Here is a 20730-nt window from a genome sequence, read left to right on the forward strand (position 1 = left end):
TGTGACATGGAGATTTGCCAATATTAATTTGTTAGATCCAAGGTGGTTACGTACCTTGCCTGCCAAAATCTCTCAATCAGCTCATCGACACGCTGCATCAAACTTGGAGACTTCGTTCAGCTTCCTATGATCATTACAGATCTCCATTCTCCATCGGATTTTGGATCAAGGACAATCGTCTTAGACCACCCATTCTTAAAATTGTAAATGACCCCAAATTTCACGATTGACATGGGATAGTCCAGCAGATGACACCACATATACCAACAGCAGGATGGAATAGGGAGAGGAAGGCCCTAACAGTAGGGAAAGAGGGATGGGACACCTCCTGACTCCTACCTGAGCCTATCCCTAAGGTCTCCTAATGCTCTATGCAGCTCCTTCCCCAGCCGTCATGTGCCTTGTCCCTACTTGTCACCTCACTATTCCCTGACTAGTGCACTGACCGGCAAGGACTTTAACCTTGCCACTGCAGATGGTATCAATATAGGGAGAGTGACAAACACGAGACAGACAGAAAAAGGAAAATTATACTTAACTACTGCCTCTGCTGCAAAACACTGCACAGGAGAGGATAAGGCACCAGGACCACAAACTCCACAGAAACAGCACATTCATCACAGTACCAAGAGAGCTCTTTACTCCAGGTTGGTCATCATAGATTACTCTATTAGAGTCAGCTGATCGATCATGTGGCTATGTAAAGGATGGTGGGAATGGTCACCACCCACATCAGCTGACCAGCAACAAAGCAGATGCCAGCAAGGAAACTGACATTTATCCTTGCTGGCCCGAAAAGGAAAAAAGATACATCTAAATTATAGCAGAACCAGAGCTGCCACTAATCCAAAAATGAATCATGACACCAAGATTTGGTATATGTTTCACTTCTTAGGAGATCAGTTCTCAGCGGGCCTCTGAAATTCGTTAGGGCTTCGAATTCACCCGCACAGAACCTCATGTTCTATGACAACTGTACATTCCGACAAATCTGAGAACAGGTCCCGGTTTTGCTACAGCAATTCGGTCATTGCTGTTTTTGGGCCTTCAACAGTGTCTCGGCTAGTGTGACATCTTCAATGCCCCTTTCTGGCTTAACCAGCATACATGGAGTTTCAATGGAGTTCCTGTCTTGCCATGCCTTGATGCTTAGCGGCACGAGGAGATTACAAAAGTGAGAGCTGGGATTGGTTAACTGGTAGGCAGGACAGAACTTGCAATATCTTAGGATTTCCTGGTGCCTTTCGGACCAACATAACCTCCACTGTTCTTGTTACTTCTCTTGTTGTGCCAGCTGTTGTTGCTGTAACTGTTGGGCTTGCACCAGGTGTTTAATCCGGTCCTTCATGCTGTTTGACGTTGCTCCCTACCTTATAGCCGCATTCACCCACAACATGCAGCACTTTTGTAGCAGTCACACGTGTTCCTTGGGAATGCTGCTCACAGTTTAAACACCAAATGTAACATTGCTACTCATTTGGGAGCAATCTGAGGTATTACAAGAACCATTTCTATTTAAAGTCTGGCTAGTTTATTTCAGTCCTCATAAACCACATCACAGAAAAAATTAAATACAGTTTTTGTCTGGCACAAAGTGAAACATAAAGTAATAAGTCAATATAATAGTGCTGGTTAGCCTGCCTGGCTTAGAGTCTAGCTTCTTCTTAGTCCTTTGGCAAAGGCACTCAATCCAAGAGATCTGCACACCTCCATACACACAGGCATGTATGAGAAAAACAGATATTATTTTACAAAGTGAACCATACCCAGGAGTGGAGATATGGTGAGCAGATGTCTCTCCCAAATCTCCAGCTGCTTATAATCAACATGTCATGAGAGATTAACCCCTTTTAGTACCATAATAAGGCAATACTCCAGGTTGATCTCCAATCCACTAGGTGTCCTACAACCACCTTACAGTATGTATGTGATTTTTTCTTTAAATGCACAGGCGAAAAACACATAAAGAGAAGGAGAGGAAAGTACAAGGGGACTTATCCAGCGGTATGAAAAAACAACAGCTAATTGGTAGATAAGCATGTGCTTTTTAATATTTTTAAAAGCGCCCCAACACCCTTAGGCTACATTCCCATGATGAGTATTTGGAGAGTTTTTGATATTTCAGATTTTCTGCAGCATTATTGCATCTGGTAAATTAGGTTACTTGTGTTTTTTATTTTGTTTGACCGCGTTTTTAATCCCATTTTTCATACTGCGTTGTTTGTCTCTTTTTGGTACGTCATGTTTTAAATAAAGCTTTTCTGTTTTTAATTATTCCTGGTATTTGGCCTTGTGGATTAAATGTGTTTTTATTGAGATTCTACCATGGAAACCCAATTCAAAACGCAAATGCATTTTTTAGCTGTGGATTTTTTGCATTTAATACAATTCTATGGGGAAAATCTACACATTCAGTGTACCTGAAGGAGAAATTGACATGTTGGGCATGAGATTTCTGAAAGAACCATTCACTTTGCAAGAACTTTAAGATGGTGTGTTTTTTACGCAGCAGCAAAAACTCATCGTGGGAACTTAATTTATTGTTTTCGTCCAGTGAACGAGTGAGTGACCAGTGTTATACATTTCATCATGTGAATCCATGCAGCCTCGAGGCCTGATTCATCACTTGCGCTTTTCTTGAAGTTACTTTTCTTGTTTTATCTTGCAGTAATTACTGACATTTTTGGGAGCCAAATTCATCAAAACCGCACATGTGGTTCATGATTTTTGCTCAAAGTCAAAAATAGTCTTTTACTGTTTTTAACCATTTTTGCAACTTTGTAGAGAAAAAGTGTCACGTGTCCTAAAATGCAGCAGAATTTGTATAGTGCTGCATGGCATTGTAATATGTGCCAGGGGCCTGTTGTCAGGATATACAATGAGGGAAATAAGTATTTGATCCCTTGCTGATTTTGTAAGTTTGCCCATTGACAAAGACATGAACAGTCTATCATTTTAAGGGTAGGTTAATTTTAACATTGAGCGATACAGTCATGGCCAAATGTATTGACACCCCTGCAATTCTGTCAGATAATACTCATTTTCTTCCTGTAAATGATTGCAAACACAAATTATTTGGTATTACTATCTTCATTTAATTTGTCTTAAATGAAAAAACACAAAAGAGCATGAAGCTAAAAGCAAAACATTGATAATCTCACACAAAACTCCAAAAATGGGCCAGACAAAAGTATTGGCACCCTAAGCCTAATACTTGGTTGCACAACCTTTAGCCAAAATATCTGCGACCAACCACTTCCGGTAACCATCAATGAGTTTCTTACAATGCTCTGCTGGAATTTTAGACCATTCTTCTTTGGCAAACTGCCCCAGGTCCCTGATATTTGAAGGGTGCCTTCTCCAAACTGCCATTTTTAGATCTCTCAACAGGTGTTTTATGGGATTCAGGTCTGGACTCATTGCTGGCCACCTTAGAAGTCTCCAGTGCTTTCTCTCAAACCATTTTCTAGTGCTTTTTGAAGTGTGTTTTGGGTCATTGTCCTGCTGGAAGACCCATTACCTCTGAGGGAGAACCAGCTTTCTCACACTGGTCCCTACATTATGCAGCAAAATTTGTTGGTAGTCTTCAGACTTCATATGCCATGCACACGGTTAGGCAGTCCAGTGCCAGAGGCAACAAAGCAACCCCAAAACATCAGGGAACCTCCGCCATGTTTGACTGTAGGGACCGTGTTCTTTTCGTTGAATGCCTCTTTTTTTCTCCTGTAAACTCTATGTTGATGCCTTTGCCCAAAAAGCTCTACTTTTGTCTCATCTGACCAGAGAACATTCTTCCAAAACATTTTAGGCTTTTTCAGGTAAGTTTTGGCAAACTCCAGCCTGGCTTTTTTATGTCTCGGGGTAAGAAGTGGGGTCTTCCTGGGTCTCCTACCATACAGTCCCTTTCATTCAGACGCCGACGGGTAGTACGGGTTGACACTGTTGTACCGTCGGACTGCAGGGCAGCTTGAACTTGTTTGGATGTTAGTCGAGGTTCTTTATCCAACATCCGCACAATCTTGCGTTGAAATCTCTTGTCAATTTTTCTTTTCAGTCTACATCTAAGGAGGTTAGCCACAGTGCCATGGGCTTTAAACTTCTTGATGACACTGCGCACGATAGACACAGGTCTTTGGAGATGGACTTGTAGCCTTGAGATTGCTCATGCTTCCTCACAATTTGGCTTCTCAAGTCCTCAGACAGTTCTTTGGTCTTCTTTCTTTTCTCCATGCTCAATGTGGTACACACAAGGACACAGGACAGCAGTTGAGTCAGCTTTAATCCATGTCAACTGGCTGCAAGTGTGATTTAGTTATTGCCAACACCTGTTAGATACCATAGGTAAGTTACAGGTGCTGTTATTTACACAAATTAGAGAAGCATCACATGATTTTTCGAACAGTGCCAATACTTTTGTTCACCCCCTTTTTTATTTTTGGTGTGGAATTATATCCAATTTGGCTTTAGGACAATTATTTTTGTGTTTTTTTCATTTAAGACAAATTAAATGAAGATAATAATACCAAATAATTTGTGTTTGCAATCATTTTCAGGAAGAAAATGAGTATTATCTGACAGAATTGCAGGGGTGTCAATACTTTTGCAAAAGGAAAAAAAAATGGACAGAAAAAACCAGCTCACCTACTAGGCATTTGTTGTGGGGAAGCCCGGATGACGTGCAGTCTTCACGTGAAACAGTGGAACAAATAGAAGAGAAAATCCAGCTTCCAGAAATATCCAATTTATTAAAGTTAAAATCCAAGGTCCAAAAACATGGTTCACAGGAGAGAAGATAGCAGCATGCTGCTATCTTCTCTCCTGTGAACCATGTTTTTGGACCTTGGATTTTAACTTTAATAAATTGGATATTTCTGGAAGCTGGATTTTCTCTTCTGTCAATACTTTTGGCCATGACTGTAGAATATCAAAAATACAATCCAGAAAATCACATTGTATAAATTATATAAATGTATTTTCATTTTGCAGTGAGAAAAAAATATTTGATCTTGTACCACCCATCAAGAGTTCTGGCTCCTGCAGACCAGTTAGAGGCTCCTAATCAACTCGTTACCTGCATTAAAGACAGCTGTCTTGCATAGTCATCTTTATAAAAGACTCCTGTCCACAGACTCAATTAATCAGCCAGACTCTAACCTCTACAATATGGGCAAGACCAAAGAGCTTTTTAAGTATGTCAGGGAAAAGATAATAGACCTCCACAAAGATGGAATGGGCTACAATACCATAAGTAAGACACTGGATGAGAAGGAGACAACTGTTGGTGCAATAGTAAGAAAATGGAAGAAATACAAAATGACTGTCAATCGACATCGATCTGGGGCATCATGCAAAACCTCACCTCGTGGGGTGTCCATGATCATGAAGAAGGTGAAAGATCACCCTAAATCTACACGGTGGGAACTTGCTAATGATCTCAAGTCAGTTGGGACCACAGTCACCAAGAAAACCATTGCTAACACATTACGCCATAAAGGTTTAAAATCCTTCAGTGCCCGCAATGTCCCCCTGCTCAAGAAAGCACATGTGTAGGCCCATCTGAAGTTTGCAATGAACAACTGGATGATTCTGTGAGTGATTGGGAGAAGTGTTGTGAGTTCCGCTCTTGGGCTCCCTCTTGTGGTTTTAAGTGGAATACCCCTTGCCTCTGCTTTCTGATTTGTTTGCTCAGATTAAGGGGGCTAGTTGGTTTACTAAGATTGACCTTCGAGGGGCAGATAATCTTGTTCGTATTAAACAGGGTGATGAATGGAAAACTGCATTTAATACGCCCGAAGGCTATTTTGAATACCTTGTGATGCCATTCGGGCTCTCTAATGCTCCATCTGTGTTCCAATCTTTCATGCGTGATATTTTCCGCAATTATCTTGATAAATTCATGGTTGTATATTTGGATGATATTTTGATTTTTTCCGATGATTGGGAGTCTCATGTGAAGCAGGTCAGGATGGTATTCCAGATCCTTCGGGATAATGCTTTATTTGTGAAGGGGTCTAAGTGCCTATTCGGAGTTCAGAAGGTCTCTTTTTTGGGTTTTATTTTTTCTCCCTCATCTATGGAAATGGATCCTGTTAAGGTCCAAGCTATTCATGACTGGATTCAACCCACATCTGTGAAGAGCCTTCAAAATTTTTTGGGCTTTGCTAATTTCTATCGCCGTTTCATTGCCAACTTTTCCAGTGTGGTTAAGCCCCTTACTGATTTGACGAAGAAAGGCGCTGATGTGACGAATTGGTCCTCTGCGGCTGTTGAGGCCTTTCGAGAGCTTAAACGCCGATTCACTTCTGCCACTGTGTTGCGTCAGCCGGATGTTTCTCTTCCTTTTCAGGTTGAGGTCGACACTTCTGAGATTGGGGCAGGGGCCGTTTTGCCTCAGAGGGATTCTGATGGTTCTTTGATGAAACCGTGTGCTTTTTTTTCCAGAAAGTTTTCGCCTGCGGAACGCAATTATGATGTCGGCAATCGGGAGTTGTTGGCTATGAAGTGGGCGTTTGAGGAGTGGCGACATTGGCTTGAGGGAGCTAAGCACCGTGTTGTGGTCTTGACTGATCATAAGAATCTGATTTACTTCGAGTCGGCCAAGCGGCTCGATGGTCCCTGTTTTTCTCCCATTTTGATTTGATCTTCCGGGATCTAAGAATGTTAAGGCTGATGCCCTCTCTAGGAGTTTTTTGCCTGATTCTCCTGGAGTCCTTGAGCCGGTTGGCATTCTTAAGGAAGGGGTGATTCTTTCTGCCATCTCCCCTGATTTGCGGCGGGTGCTTCGGGAATTTCAGGCTGATAAGCCTGACCGCTGTCCAGTGGGGAAGCTGTTTGTTCCTGATAGATGGACAAGTAAGGTAATTTCTGAGGTTCATTGTTCAGTGTTGGCTGGTCATCCTTTGCCTTTGCCGGTCCCTGAGAGGCCCTGGACGCATATTTCCAAAGATTTTATTTCGGATCTTCCTGTTTCCAAGAAGATGTCTGTTATCTGGGTTGTTTGTGACCGGTTCTCTAAAATGGTCCATCTGGTACCTTTGCCTAAGTTGCCTTCCTCCTCAGATTTGGTTCCATTGTTTTTTCAGCATGTGGTTCATTTGCATGGCATTCCGGAGAATATTGTGTCTGACAGAGGTTCTCAGTTTGTCTCTAGGTTTTGGCGGGCCTTTTGTGCTAGGATGGGCATTGATTTGTCTTTTTCTTCGGCGTTTCATCCTCAGACTAATGGCCAAACTGAGCGAACTAATCAGACCTTGGAAACCTATTTGAGATGCTTTGTGTCTGTTGATCAGGATGATTGGGTGGCTTTCTTGCCGTTGGCCGAGTTTGCCCTTAATAATAGGGCTAGTTCGGCTACTTTGGTTTCACCTTTCTTTTGTAATTTTGGTTTTAATCCTCGTTTTTCTTCGGGGCAGGTTGAGCCTTCTGATTGTCCTGGTGTGGATTCTGTGGTGGACAGGCTGCAGCAGATTTGGACTCATGTGGTGGACAATTTGAGGTTGTCTCAGGAAAAGGCTCAACGTTTTGCTAACCGCCGTCGGTGTGTTGGTTCCCGGCTTCGTGTGGGGGATTTGGTTTGGTTGTCTTCTCGTCATGTTCCTATGAAGGTTTCTTCCCCAAAGTTTAAGCCTCGGTTTATTGGTCCTTATAAGATTTCTGAAATTATCAATCCGGTGTCTTTTCATTTGGCTCTTCTAGCCTCTTTTGCCATTCATAATGTTTTCCATAGATCTTTGTTGCGGAGATATGTGGTGCCCGTTGTTCCCTCGGTTGATCCTCCTGCCCCGGTGTTGGTTGAGGGAGAGTTGGAATATGAGGTTGAGAAAATTTTGGATTCTCGTTTTTCGAGGCGGAGGCTTCAGTATCTTGTCAAGTGGAAGGGTTATGGCCAGGAGGATAATTCTTGGGTTGTTGCCTCCGATGTCCATGCCACCGATTTGGTTTGTGCTTTTCACTTGGCTCGTCCTGATCGGCCTGGAGGCTCTGGTGAGGGTTCGGTGACCCCTCCTCAAGGGGGGGTACTGTTGTGAATTCCGCTCTTGGGCTCCCTCCGGTGGTTGTAAGTGGCACTTTTGTGAGTTCTGCTCTTGGGCTCCCTCCGGTGGTTTTAAGTGGAATGGCTGCTCCTTGGATTTAGCAGTCTGCAGCTGCTTCCACTGATTGTCTTTCTGCTCGGCTATTTATGCCTGGCCCTTCCTTCAGCCAGTGCCACTTGTCAATGGTTCCTGGTTGGATTCACATCTCTCTTGGATTTCCCTGATATCCTGACCAGTTCAGCAAAGATAAGTCCTTTCTTTGCTCTTTTCTGTCCACATGTTGTGGACTTGTTCGTTCTGTGCATTCTATGTTTTGTCCAGCTTGTCAGTATGGATTAATTCAGTTAAGCTGGAAGCTCTGGGAAGCAGATTTACCCTCCACACCTTTAGTCAGGTGTGGAGATTTTTGTAAACTCTGTGTGGATTTTTGTAGTTTTTAATACCGCACAGTATTCCGTCCTGTCCTTTCTATCTAGCTAGACTGGCCTCCTGTGCTACATCCTGGTTTCATTCTATGTATGTATTTTCCCTCTCCACTCACAGTCATTACTTGTGGGGGGGCTATCTATCCTTTGGGGATTTTCTCTGAGGCAAGATAGTTTTCCTGTTTCTATCTTTAGGGGTAGTTAGTTCTCAGGCTGTGACGAGGTGCCTAGGGAGTGACAGGAGCATCCCACGGCTACTTCTAGTGTTGTGTTGAGCTTAAGGACTGCTGTCAGTACAGGTACCATCTCTTTCAGAGCTCGTCCCATGTTGCTCCTAAACCACCTGTTCATAACAGAGAAGGTGCTGTGGTCAGATGAGACAAAAATTGAGGTCTTTGGCATTAACTCAACTCGCAGTGTTTAGAAGAAGAGAATTGCTGCCTGTGACCCAAAGAACACCATCCCCACTGTACAACATGGAGGTGGAAGCATTATGTTTTGGAGGTGTTTCTCTAATAAGGGCACAGGGCTTCTTCACCACATCAATGAGAGAATGGATGGAGCCATGTACCGTAAAATCCTGAATGACAACCTCTTTCCCTCCGCCAGGACATTAAAAATGGGTCGTGTCTGGGTCTTCCAGCAAGACAATGACTCAAAACATACAGCCAAGGTAACAAAGGATTGGCTCAAAAAGAAGCACATTAAGGTCATGGAGTGGCCTAGCTAGTCTCCAGACCTTAATCACATTGAAAACTTATGGAGGGAGTTGAAGCTCCGAGTTGCCAAGTGACAGCCTCAAAATCTTAATGATTCAGAGATGATCTGCAAAGAGGAGTGGACCAGAATTCTTCCTGACATGTGTGCAAACCTCATCATCAACTACAAAAAACATCTGACTGTTTTGTTTGCCAACAAAGGTTTTGCCACTAAGTATTATGTTGTTTGCCAGAGGTGACTATGTAAGACAGCTGTCTTTAATGCAGGTAACTAGTTGATTAGGAGCCTCTAACTGGTCTGTAGGAGCCAGAACTCGCAATAGTTGGTAGGGGATGCAATACTTATTTCTCACTGCAAAATGCAAATACATTTATATAATTTATACAATGTGATTTTCTGGATTTTATTTTTGATATTCTATCTCTCAATGTTAAAATTAACCTACCTTTAAAATTATAGACTGTTCCTGTCTTTGTCAGTGGGCAAACTTACAAAATCATAAAAGAGAACAAATACGTTTTTCCCACACTGACAAAAATTAAGAGACCACCCCATCATGGGTCGCCCAATCTCCAGACCTGAACCCTACTGAAAACCTCTGGAATGTAACCAAGAGGATGATGGATAGTCACAAGTCATCAAACAAAGAAGAACTGCTTAAATTTTTGCAACAGAAGCAGTGTGAAAGACTGGTGGAAAGCATGCCAAGATGCATGAAAGCTGTGATTAAAAATCATGGTTATTCCACAAAATATTAATTTCTGAACTCTTCCTGAATTAAAACATTAGCATTGTTGCTGCTGAATGATTATGAACTTGTTTTCTTTGCATTATTTGAGGTCTGAAAGCACTGGGTTTTTTTTTTAATTTTGAACATTTCTCCTTTTCAGAAAAAAAATACAAAATGTATTGCTTGGAAATTCGGAGACATGTCAGAAGTTTATAGAATAAAAGAACAATTTACATTTTACTCAAAAATATAAATATAAAGAGAAAAATCAGACAAACTGAACATTTTACAGTGGTCTCTTAATTTTTACAAATCTATATAGGTAGATTATTTTTATATTATAATTAAGATTTTATATTGGTCGAGTGTGAAAATTGTCCAGGCAGTAAAAGGGTTCAAGAAAGATTACATACCCAAAATGGTTTTCCGCTTCTTCTCCAATTTTGACTCTATTATTTCCTGTGTTCGTGCAGAGGATGTCTGGGCTGAGAAATTTATATACACAGAAACATAACCCGCTTCTTCTTGTATACTGTTCAGCAATCCTCGAGCTACTACAGACTAAATAGACAGGAAAACCCAAACAGGTGTACAAATAATGAATCATTTTAACAAATAAGGGAATCACTTAAAGAGAATCTGTCAACAAGTTTTTGCTACTTAATCTGAGATCAGGATGATGTAGAGGCAAAGACTGATTTAAAGGGGGAGTCACACATAACGATATAGTTAACGATATCGTTGCAACGTCACGCTTTTGGTGACGTAGCAACGATCCCGCTAACGATCTCGTAATGTGTGACAGCGACCAACGATCAGGCCCCTGCTGGGAGATCGTTGGTCGTTGGGGAATGATCAGGACCATTTTTTGGTCGCTGATCACCCGCTGTCATCGCTGGATCGCCGTGTGTGACAGCGATCCAGCAATGTGTTCACTTGTAAACAGGGTAAATATCGGGTTACTAAGTGCAGGGCGGTGCTTAGTAACCCGATATTTACCCTGGTTACCATTGTAAAAGTAAAAAAAAAAAACAGTACATACTCACATTCTGATGTCTGTCACGTCCAACGGCGTCCACAGGGTTAAAACTGCTTTCGGCAGGAGTGCTGCTAATGTGTCAGCGCCGGCCGTAAAGCAGAGCACAGTGGTGACGTCACCGCTGTTACTGCCGGCGCTGGCACAGTCAGTGCAGGGAAGCTCTCGGCAGCAGCGCGTGCATTAGCAGCGCTCTCGCCGAAAGAAGTTTTAACCCTGTGGACGCCGGTGGGGGACGTGACAGACATCAGAATGTGAGTATGTAGTGTTTTTTTTTTTTACTTTTACAATGGTAACCAGGGTAAATATCGGGTTACTAAGCGCGGCCCTGCATTTAGTAAGCCGATGTTTACCCTGGTTACCCGGGTGCTGCAGGGGGACTTCGGCATCGTTGAAGTCAGTTTCAACGATGCCGAAGTCTTTTCCCTGATCGTTGGTCGCTGGAGAGAGCTGTCTGTGTGACAGCTCCCCAGCGACCACACAACGACTTACCAACGATCACGGCCAGGTCGTATCGCTGGTCGTGATCATTGGTAAGTCGTTTAGTGTGACTAAAGCTTAAGTGAAGCTTCACTTACTGGGCTGCTTTATCAGGAGGAATTTATCTCTAGAAGATTAGTAAACTTGCTGCCAGGTAGTCCAACCTCACCCCCCATCACTGATTGGCAGCTTTCTGCCTACGTGAATCATATACATAAAAATGTATAAGGCCGGCGTCACACACAGCGTAAAACAATACGGTCCGTATATTACGGCCGTAATACGCTGAAAAGTCCCGAAAAAAGTGGTCCGTAGCTCCTCCGTAGGCAGGGTGTGTCAGCGTTTTTTGCACATGGCATCCTCCGTATGTAATCCGTATGGCATCCGTACTGCGTGGTTTTCTCGCAGGCTAGCAAAACCAACATACCGCTATAGAAGTGATCCATGTGTCCCAAAAAGAAAAGAAAATATATATATACTGTCTATATATATATATATATATATATATATATATATATATATGTCAGTAGACACATATATGTATATATATTAATATTTATTCCAGCGCTATACAGCTTGAAAGCCGGTAATTCAATTACCGGCTTTTTCTTTCTCCTTCCTAAAACCCGACATGATTTGAGACATGGTTTACATACAGTAAACCATGTCTTCTCTCCATTTTTTTTGCAGATTCCACACTACTAATGTCAGTAGTGTGTATCTGCAAAATTTGGCCGTTCTAGCTCTTAAAATAAAGGGTTAAATGGCAGAAAAAATTGGCGTGGGCTCCCGCGCAATTTTCTCCGCCAGAGTAGTAAAGCCAGTGACTGAGGGCAGATATTAATAGCCTGGAGAGGGTCCACGGTTATTGGCCCCCTACCTGGCTAAAAATATCTGCCCCCAGCCACCCCAGAAAAGGCACATCTGGAAGATGCGCCTATTCTGGCACTTGGCCACTCTCTTCCCATTCCCGTGTAGCGGTGGGATATGGGGTAATGAAGGGTTAATGCCACCTTGCTATTGTAAGGTGACATTAAGCCTAATTAATAATGGAGAGGCGTCAATTATGACACCTATCCATTATTAATCCAATTGTAGTGAAGGGTTAAATAAAACACAAACACATTATTTAAAATTATTTTAATGAAATAAAAACAATGGTTGTTGGAGTATTTTATTCAACGCCCAATCCAGTCACTGAAGACCCTCGTTCTGTGAGTAAAAAAACATAATAAACCAACAATATACTTACCCTCCGCAGATCTGTAACGTCCAACGATGTAAATCCTTCTGAAGGGGTTAAAACATTTTGCAGCAAGGAGCTGTGCTAATGCAATGCTACTCCTCGCTGCAAAACCCCGGGGAATGAGGCTAAAAATAGATCAATGATCTATATTTAGCTTCATTTGCGGTGAGGCGCCCTCTGCTGGCTGTTCATAGATCGTGGGAAATTACCTAGAAAGCTCCCTGGCTCCCAAGCTCCCTGGCTTTCTAGGTAATTTCCCACGATCTATGAACAGCCAGCAGAGGGCGCCTCACCGCAAATGAAGCTAAATATAGATCATTGATCTATTTTTAGCCTCATTCCCTGGGGTTTTGCAGCGAGGAGCAGCCTGCATTAGCACAGCTCCTTGCTGCAAAATGTTTTAACCCCTTCAGAAGGATTTACATCGTTGGACGTTACAGATCTGCGGAGGGTAAGTATATTGTTGGTTTATTGTGTTTTTTTACTCACAGAACGAGGGTCTTCAGTGACTGGATTGGGCGTTGAATAAAATACTCCAACAACCATTGTTTTTATTTCATTAAAATAATTTTAAATAATGTGTTTGTGTTTTATTTAACCCTTCACTACAATTGGATTAATAATGGATAGGTGTCATAATTGACGCCTCTCCATTATTAATTAGGCTTAATGTCACCTTACAATAGCAAGGTGGCATTAACCCTTCATTACCCCATATCCCACCGCTACACGGGAATGGGAAGAGAGTGGCCAAGTGCCAGAATAGGCGCATCTTCCAGATGTGCCTTTTCTGGGGTGGCTGGGGGCAGATATTTTTAGCCAGGTAGGGGGCCAATAACCGTGGACCCTCTCCAGGCTATTAATATCTGCCCTCAGTCACTGGCTTTACTACTCTGGCGGAGAAAATTGCGCGGGAGCCCACGCCAATTTTTTCTGCCATTTAACCCTTTATTTTAAGAGCTAGAACGGCCAAATTTTGCAGATACACACTACTGACATTAGTAGTGTGGAATCTGCAAAAAAAATGGAGAGAAGACATGGTTTACTGTATGTAAACCATGTCTCAAATCATGTCGGGTTTTAGGAAGGAGAAAGAAAAAGCCGGTAATTGAATTACCGGCTTTCAAGCTGTATAGCGCTGGAATAAATATTAATATATATACATATATGTGTCTCACTGACATATATATATATGTATACCTATTCTATGTGTACACATTTATTCTACCTATTCTACTGTAAGCTGTCAGTGTGATTTTACTGTACACCGCACTGAATTACCGGCTTTTCTCTCTAACAGCGCTGCGTATTTCTCGCAAGTCACACTGCTTGTCCGTGTGTAATCCGTATTTTTCACGCTTCCATAGACTTTCATTGGCGTATTTCTTGCGCAGTACGGTGACAAACGCAGCATGCTGCGATTTTGTACGGCCGTAGAAAGCCGTATAATACTGATCAGTAAAATACGGCAAATAGAAGCAGGGGCATAGAGAATAATTGTGCCGTATTTTTTGCGAGTTTTACGGACGTAGATTCTGCGCTCTTACGTCCGTAAAACTCGCATGTGTGACGGCGGCCTAAGATAACCAGTTAACTCCTTTCTGACATTGGACGTACTATTCTGTCCATGTGGGGTGGGCCCTATTTCCCAAGGATGGAATAGTACGTCCAGCGCGATTGGCCGCGCTCACGGGGGGAGCGCGGCCGATCGCGGCTGGGTATCAGCTGACTATCGCAGCTGACATACGGCACTATGTGCCAGGAGTGGTCACGGACTGCTCCTGGCACATTAACCCTTATCTGACCTCGGACGGGATAGTACGTCCGAGTTCAGATCCCCTGCTTTGATGCAGGGCTCCGCGGTGAGCCCGCATCAAAGCGGGGACATGTCAGCTGTTTTGAACAGCTGACATGTGCCCGTAATAGGCGCGGGCAGAATCGCGATCTGCCCGCACCTATTAACTAGTTAAATGCCGCTGTCAAACGCAGACAGCGGCATTTAACTACCGCTTCCGGCCGGGCGGCCGGAAATGACGTCATCGCCGACCCCCGTCACATGATCGGAGGTCAGCGATGCGTCTCCATTGTAACCATAGAGGTCCTTGAGACCTCTATGGTTACTGATCGCCGGTGGCTGTGAGCGCCACCCTGTGGTCGGCGCTCACAGCACACCTCCATTTCTGCTACATAGCAGCGATCAGCAGATCGCTGCTATGTAGCAGAGGCGATCGACTTGTGCCTGCTTCTAGCCTCCCATGGAGGCTATTGAAGCATGGCAAAAGTTAAAAAAAAAAGTTGAAAAAAAGTTAAAAAAATTAAAAAAAATATAAAAGTTTAAATCACCCCCCTTTCGCCCCAATCAAAATAAATCAATAAAAAAATATAAAATCTACACATAATTGGTATCGCCGTGCTCAGAATCGCCCAATCCATCAATTAAAAAAAGCATTAATCTGATTGCATAGCGGGAAAAAAAATTAAAAACGCCAGAATTACGTTTTTTGGTCGCCGCGACATTGAATTAAAATGCAATAACGGGCGATCAAAAGAACATATCTGCACCAAAATGCTATCATTAAAAACGTCATCTCGGCACGCAAAAAATAAGCCCTCAACCGACCCCAGATCACGAAAAATGGAGACGCTACGGGTATCGCAAAATAGCGCAATTTTTTTTTTTTTTTAGCAAAGTTTGGAATTTTTTTTCACCACTTAGATAAAAAATAACCTAGTCATGTTAGGTGTCTATGAACTCGTACTGACCTGGAGAATCATAATGGCAGGTCAGTTTTAGCATTTAATGAACCTAGCAAAAAAGCCAAACAAAAAACAAGTGTGGGATTGCACTTTTTTTGCAATTTCACCGCACTTGGAATTTTTTTCCCGTTTTCTAGTACACGACATGCTAAAACCAATGATGTTGTTCAAAAGTACAACTCGTCCCGCAAAAAATAAGCCCTCACATGGCCAAATTGATGGAAAAATAAGAAAGTTATGGCTCTGGGAAAGAGGGGAGTGAAAAACGAACACGGAAAAACGAAAAATCCCAAGGTCATGAAGGGGTTAACCCCCGTCACACCGCGATCAAACATGATCGCAGTGTGCCGGCGGTATAGGGAAGCATCGCGCAGGGAGGGGGCTGCCTGGGGCTTCCCTGAGACTATCGGTACAAGGCGATGTCCTCACCTTGTACCGAGCGTCTCCTCTCTGCAGGCCCTGGATCCAAAATGGCCACAGGGCTACTTCCGGGTCCTGCAGGGAGTACTTCCGGGTCCAGAGCAGGCTCTGGTAACTAAGCAGCAGGGCATGCCAGATCGCTGATCTGACACAGTGCTCTGCAAAGTGTCAGATCAGCGATCTGTCACTATACAGTGATGTCCCCCCTAGAACAAAGTAAAAAAAAATTTTTTAGATGTGTAAAAAAAATATTGTTCCCATAAATACATTTCTTTTTCTAAATAAAAAAAACAATAAAAGTACACATATTTAGTATCGCCGCGTCCGTAACGACCCGACCTATAAAACTGTCCCACTAGTTAACCCCTTCAGTGAACACCGTAAAAAAAGGGCAAAAAACAACGCTTTATCATACCGCCGAACAAAAAATGGAATAACACGCGATCAAAAAGACGGATATAAATAACCATGGTACTGCTGAAAACGTCATCTTGTCTCGCAAAAAACAAGCTGCCATACAGCATCATAGCGAAAAAATAAAAAAATTACAGTCTTCAGAATAAAGCGATGCCATAAAAAGCGCCAAAACATAAAAAAATGATATAAATGAGGTATCGCTGTAATCGTACTAACCCGAAGAATAAAACTGCTTTATCCATTTTACCAAATGCGGAACTGTATAAACGCCCCAAAAAAGAAATGCATGAATAGCTGGTTTTTGGTCATTCTGTCTCACAAAAGTCGGAATAAAATGCGATCAAAAAATGTCACGTGCCCGAAAATGTTACCAATAAAAACGTCAACTTGTCCCACAAAAAACAAGACCCCACATAACTCTGTGGACCAAAATATGGAAAAATTATAGGTCTCAAAATGTGGTAATGCAAGAAATATTTTTTGCAATAAAGAGCGTCTTTTAGTGTGTGACGGCTGCCAATCATAAAAATCCGCTAGAAAACCCGCTAGAAAAGTAAATCAAACCCCCCTTCATCACACCCTTAGTTAGGGAAACATAAAAAAAATTAAAAAGTGTATTTATTTTCATTTTCCCATTAGGGCTAGGGTTAGGGTTAGGGCTAGGGTTAGGGTTAGGGCTAGGGTTAGGGCTAGGGTTAGGGCTAGGGTTAGGGTTGGGGCTAGGGTTGGGGTTAGGGCTGGGGCTAGGGTTGGGGCTAGGGTTAGGGTTGGGGCTAAAGTTAGGGTTGGGGCTAAAGTTAGAGTTAGGGTTGGGGCTAAAGTTAGGGTTGGGGCTAAAGTTAGTGTTAGGGTTGGGGCTAAAGTTAGGGTTGGGGCTAAAGTTAGGGTTGGGGTTACATTTACAGTTGGGATTCGGGTTAGGGGTGTGTCAGGGTTAGGAGTGTGGTTAGGGTTATGGTTGGGATTAGGGTTAGGGTTAGGGGCTAAAGTTAGAGTTAGGGTTGGGGCTAAAGTTAGGGTTGGGGCTAAAGTTAGGGTTAGGGTTGGGGCTAAAGTTAGGGTTGGGGCTAAAGTTAGGGTTGGGGTTACATTTACAGTTGGGATTCGGGTTAGGGGTGTGTCAGGGTTAGGAGTGTGGTTAGGGTTATGGTTGGGATTAGGGTTAGGAGTGTGTTGGGGTTAGGGTTTCAGTTAGAATTGGGGGTTTCCACTGTTTAGGCACATCAGGGCTCTCCAAACGCGACATGGCGTCCGATCTCAATTCCAGCCAATTCTGCGTTGAAAAAGTAAAATAGTAGTCCTTCCCTTCCAAGCTCTCCCATGTGCCCAAACAGGGGTTTACCCCAACATATGGGGTATCAGCATAGTCAGGACAAATTGGACAACAGCTATTGGGGTCCAATTTATCTTGTTACACTTGGGAAAATAAAAATTTGGGGGTCTAAAAAAACATTTTTGTGGGAAAAAAATTAATTTTTATTTTCACGACTCTGCGTTAAACACTTAAACACTGAGTTAAACACTGTAGTGAAACACTTGGGGGTTCAAAGCTGTCAAAACACATCTAGATAAGTTCATTAGGGGGGTCTACTTTCCAAAATGGTGTCACTTCTGGGGGGTTTCTACTGTTTAGGTGCATCAGGGGCTCTGCAAATGCAACGTGATGCCTGCAGACCAATCCATCTAAGTCTGCAATCAAAATGGCGCTCCTTCCCTTCTGAGCTCTGCCATACGCCCAAACGGTGGTTCTTCCCCACATAAGGGGTATCAGCGTACTCAGGACAAATTGGACAACAACTATTGTGGTCCAATTTCTCTTGTTACACTTGGGAAAATAAAAATTTGGGGGTCTAAAAAAATATTTTTGTGGGAAAAAAATTAATTTTTATTTTCACGACTCTGCATTATAAAAGCACATCTAGATAAGTTCCTTAGAGGGTCTAGTTTCCAAAATGGTGTCACTTCTGGGGGGTATCTACTGTTTAGGTGCATCAGGGGCTTTGCAAATGCAACATGACGCCTGCAGACCAATCCATCTAAGTCTGCATTCCAAATGGTGCTCCTTCCCTTCCGAGCTCTGCCATGCGCACAAACGGTGGTTCCCCCCATATATGGGGTATCAGCGTACTCAGGACAAATTGAATAACAACTTTTGGGGTCGAATTTTTCCTGTTACCCTTGGGAAAATACAAAACTGGGGGCTAAAAAATAATTTTTGTGAAAAAAAAAATTATTTTTATTTTCACGGCTCTGCATTATAAACTGTAGTGAAACACTTGGGGGTTCAAAGCTGTCAAAACACAGCTAGATAAGTTCCTTAGGGGGTCTACTTTCCAAAATGGTGTTGTAAAAATGAGAAATTGCTGGTCAACTTTTAACCCTTATAACTCCCTAACAAAAAAAATTTTTGGTTCCAAAATTGTGCTGATGTAAAGTAAACATGTGGGAAATGTTACTTATTATTTTACATGACATATCTCTGTGATTTAAGGGCGTAAAAATTCAAAGTTGGAAAATTGCAAAATTTTCAACATTTTCCCCAAATTTCTGTTTTTTTCACAAATAAACGCAAGTTATATCGAAGAAATTTTATGACTATCATGAAGTACAATATGTCACGCGAGAAAACAATGTCAGAATCGTCAAGATCCATTGAAGCATTCCAGAGTTATAACCTCATAAAGGGACAGTGGTCAGAATTGTAAAAATTGGCCCGGTCATTAACGTGCAAACCACCCTTGGGGGTAAAGGGGTTAAATAAAGCAAATATAAAATTTTATTAATGCTTATAATACGACAAATAGTTAAAACATGTAAAAAAGTGGGAAATTACAAGGTGGCATCACATTCCCACACACGGCATATAGAACACTATAAACAAAAAAGCATAATTGTCATGAGTTTGTTGCGTCCTCCTGGGAGATCTGGGGTTAGAAGATCACTACGTATTGTGAACTGCAGACCTTCCATTTAGCCTGTGTGTTTGTGTCCCATATTAAATGAATTTTGTTTCCGTTGGTGCTCAAGAGACCCTTTCTATGCTGGTCAGAAACTTGCAGCTCCATTTTCATCTGCTTCTGATCAGGTCATTACCTCTTCCTATAAAACCTGGCCAGACCTTCTCTGTTTGGACAGTGAAAGCTTTGCTTCCTAGCTCCTTGAAGACGCTGTGCTGAATAGGAGTTCATTGTTGCTACTGGATATTGTTGCCTGCTGTATTTGGGTGCTTCCCTCATTGTCCTATTCACATTTGGTTGATACATTCCTATCCTTCCCTATACACCTCTTTACTTTTGGTGAGTGTTTGTGTCATGATCCAGTCCGGGGTGTTTCTGATTATTCTCTCCTCGGGATGGTCATGGGGGGGTTAATCGTCTCTGCCTCGTTTTGGGATCTGTCTGACTATTTCAGTCCGCTGTTACCTGCAAGCAGTGTCAGTTATAGTTCCTATCTCTAGCTTGAGCAGCTGACCCCATTATACCCCGATTTGTTCTCTGCCCGTTCACCTAGGTCCCGTTCCTGTGCTCCCCTGTGACTTCACCCATTGTAGTACTCACTCTCTGTGTCGTGACCCCTTGATATTTGACTTGGCTTATCCTCTGACATGTTTGACTGTCTTGCGTCTCTGGCTTTCCTGCTCCCGATTGGCTCTGACTTCTTTGGCTTGTTTTTGACCACGTGTATTGATGTGACCTCTGGTACTTTGTTCCCTCTCTGTTGCTGACCTGGCTTTGTCTGACTACTCTTTCGCCACCTAGTGGCTCCTGCCTGCTGCTCTGTGATTTCTCTGCGAATGTACCTGTTTTCCTTCACCCGCACCCCCCTGGTGGAGTTTGTGTGCTACTGCGCTGCAGCAGGCATTACATTTTATATGTTTGTTGCTTTCTGTGTTCCCTGTTTTGTCTTATATCTTGTTTACCGTATATTTCTATCACAGGCCTCAAGGGGTGGGATAGGGGAGAGATCAGGGGTTAATACACGCACCGTAAGGTTGGAGACTTGGGCCTCTCTACCTTCAAGAGTACCCCCGGGACTGGGACTGGGGGAAGAAGGCAGTACATCGGGTTCTTTTTGGGACTGCCACTGCATTCCTGCATAAGCATATCCTCTTCTATTCATGTTTCTAACTTGCCTAAGTTGTCTTTCCTCTGCTATATAATGTTTCAGTGACTCTATGTGTGAATCTGATGTCATGACTAGTGTCAATGCATTTTTGTTACATTCTTTATATACAGTATGGATAAACCACTGTTGGTAGTGCAATAATTATCGGTTTGACAATTCATTCAGATGAAATTACGTTATTTTGCTTGAAGTGTTCTATATATATGGGAATGTGACGCCACCTTGTGGTTTTCCATTTTTTTTTACATGTTTTTAACTTTGTGGTATTATAACCACTAATAAAATTTGATATTTGGTTCATATAACAGGTTCTCTTGTACATTTATTTCTATATGATTCAT

At 42.6% G+C, this 20730-nt stretch overlaps 1 protein-coding gene across 1 annotated transcript in view; it reads right to left on the minus strand.

The window, feature by feature from the left end:
* Nucleotides 1-20730, minus strand: part of DNAH6 (dynein axonemal heavy chain 6) — a 621891-nt gene that overhangs the window by 354763 nt on the left and 246398 nt on the right. The window contains exon 38 of the mRNA XM_069743176.1: nt 10322-10469. Within this exon, the coding sequence (XP_069599277.1) occupies nt 10322-10469 (148 nt within the window). The remainder of the gene's footprint in view (nt 1-10321; nt 10470-20730) is intronic.

Source organism: Ranitomeya imitator, chromosome 1, assembly GCF_032444005.1.
Source record: "Ranitomeya imitator isolate aRanImi1 chromosome 1, aRanImi1.pri, whole genome shotgun sequence".
Taxonomy (NCBI): domain Eukaryota; kingdom Metazoa; phylum Chordata; class Amphibia; order Anura; family Dendrobatidae; genus Ranitomeya; species Ranitomeya imitator.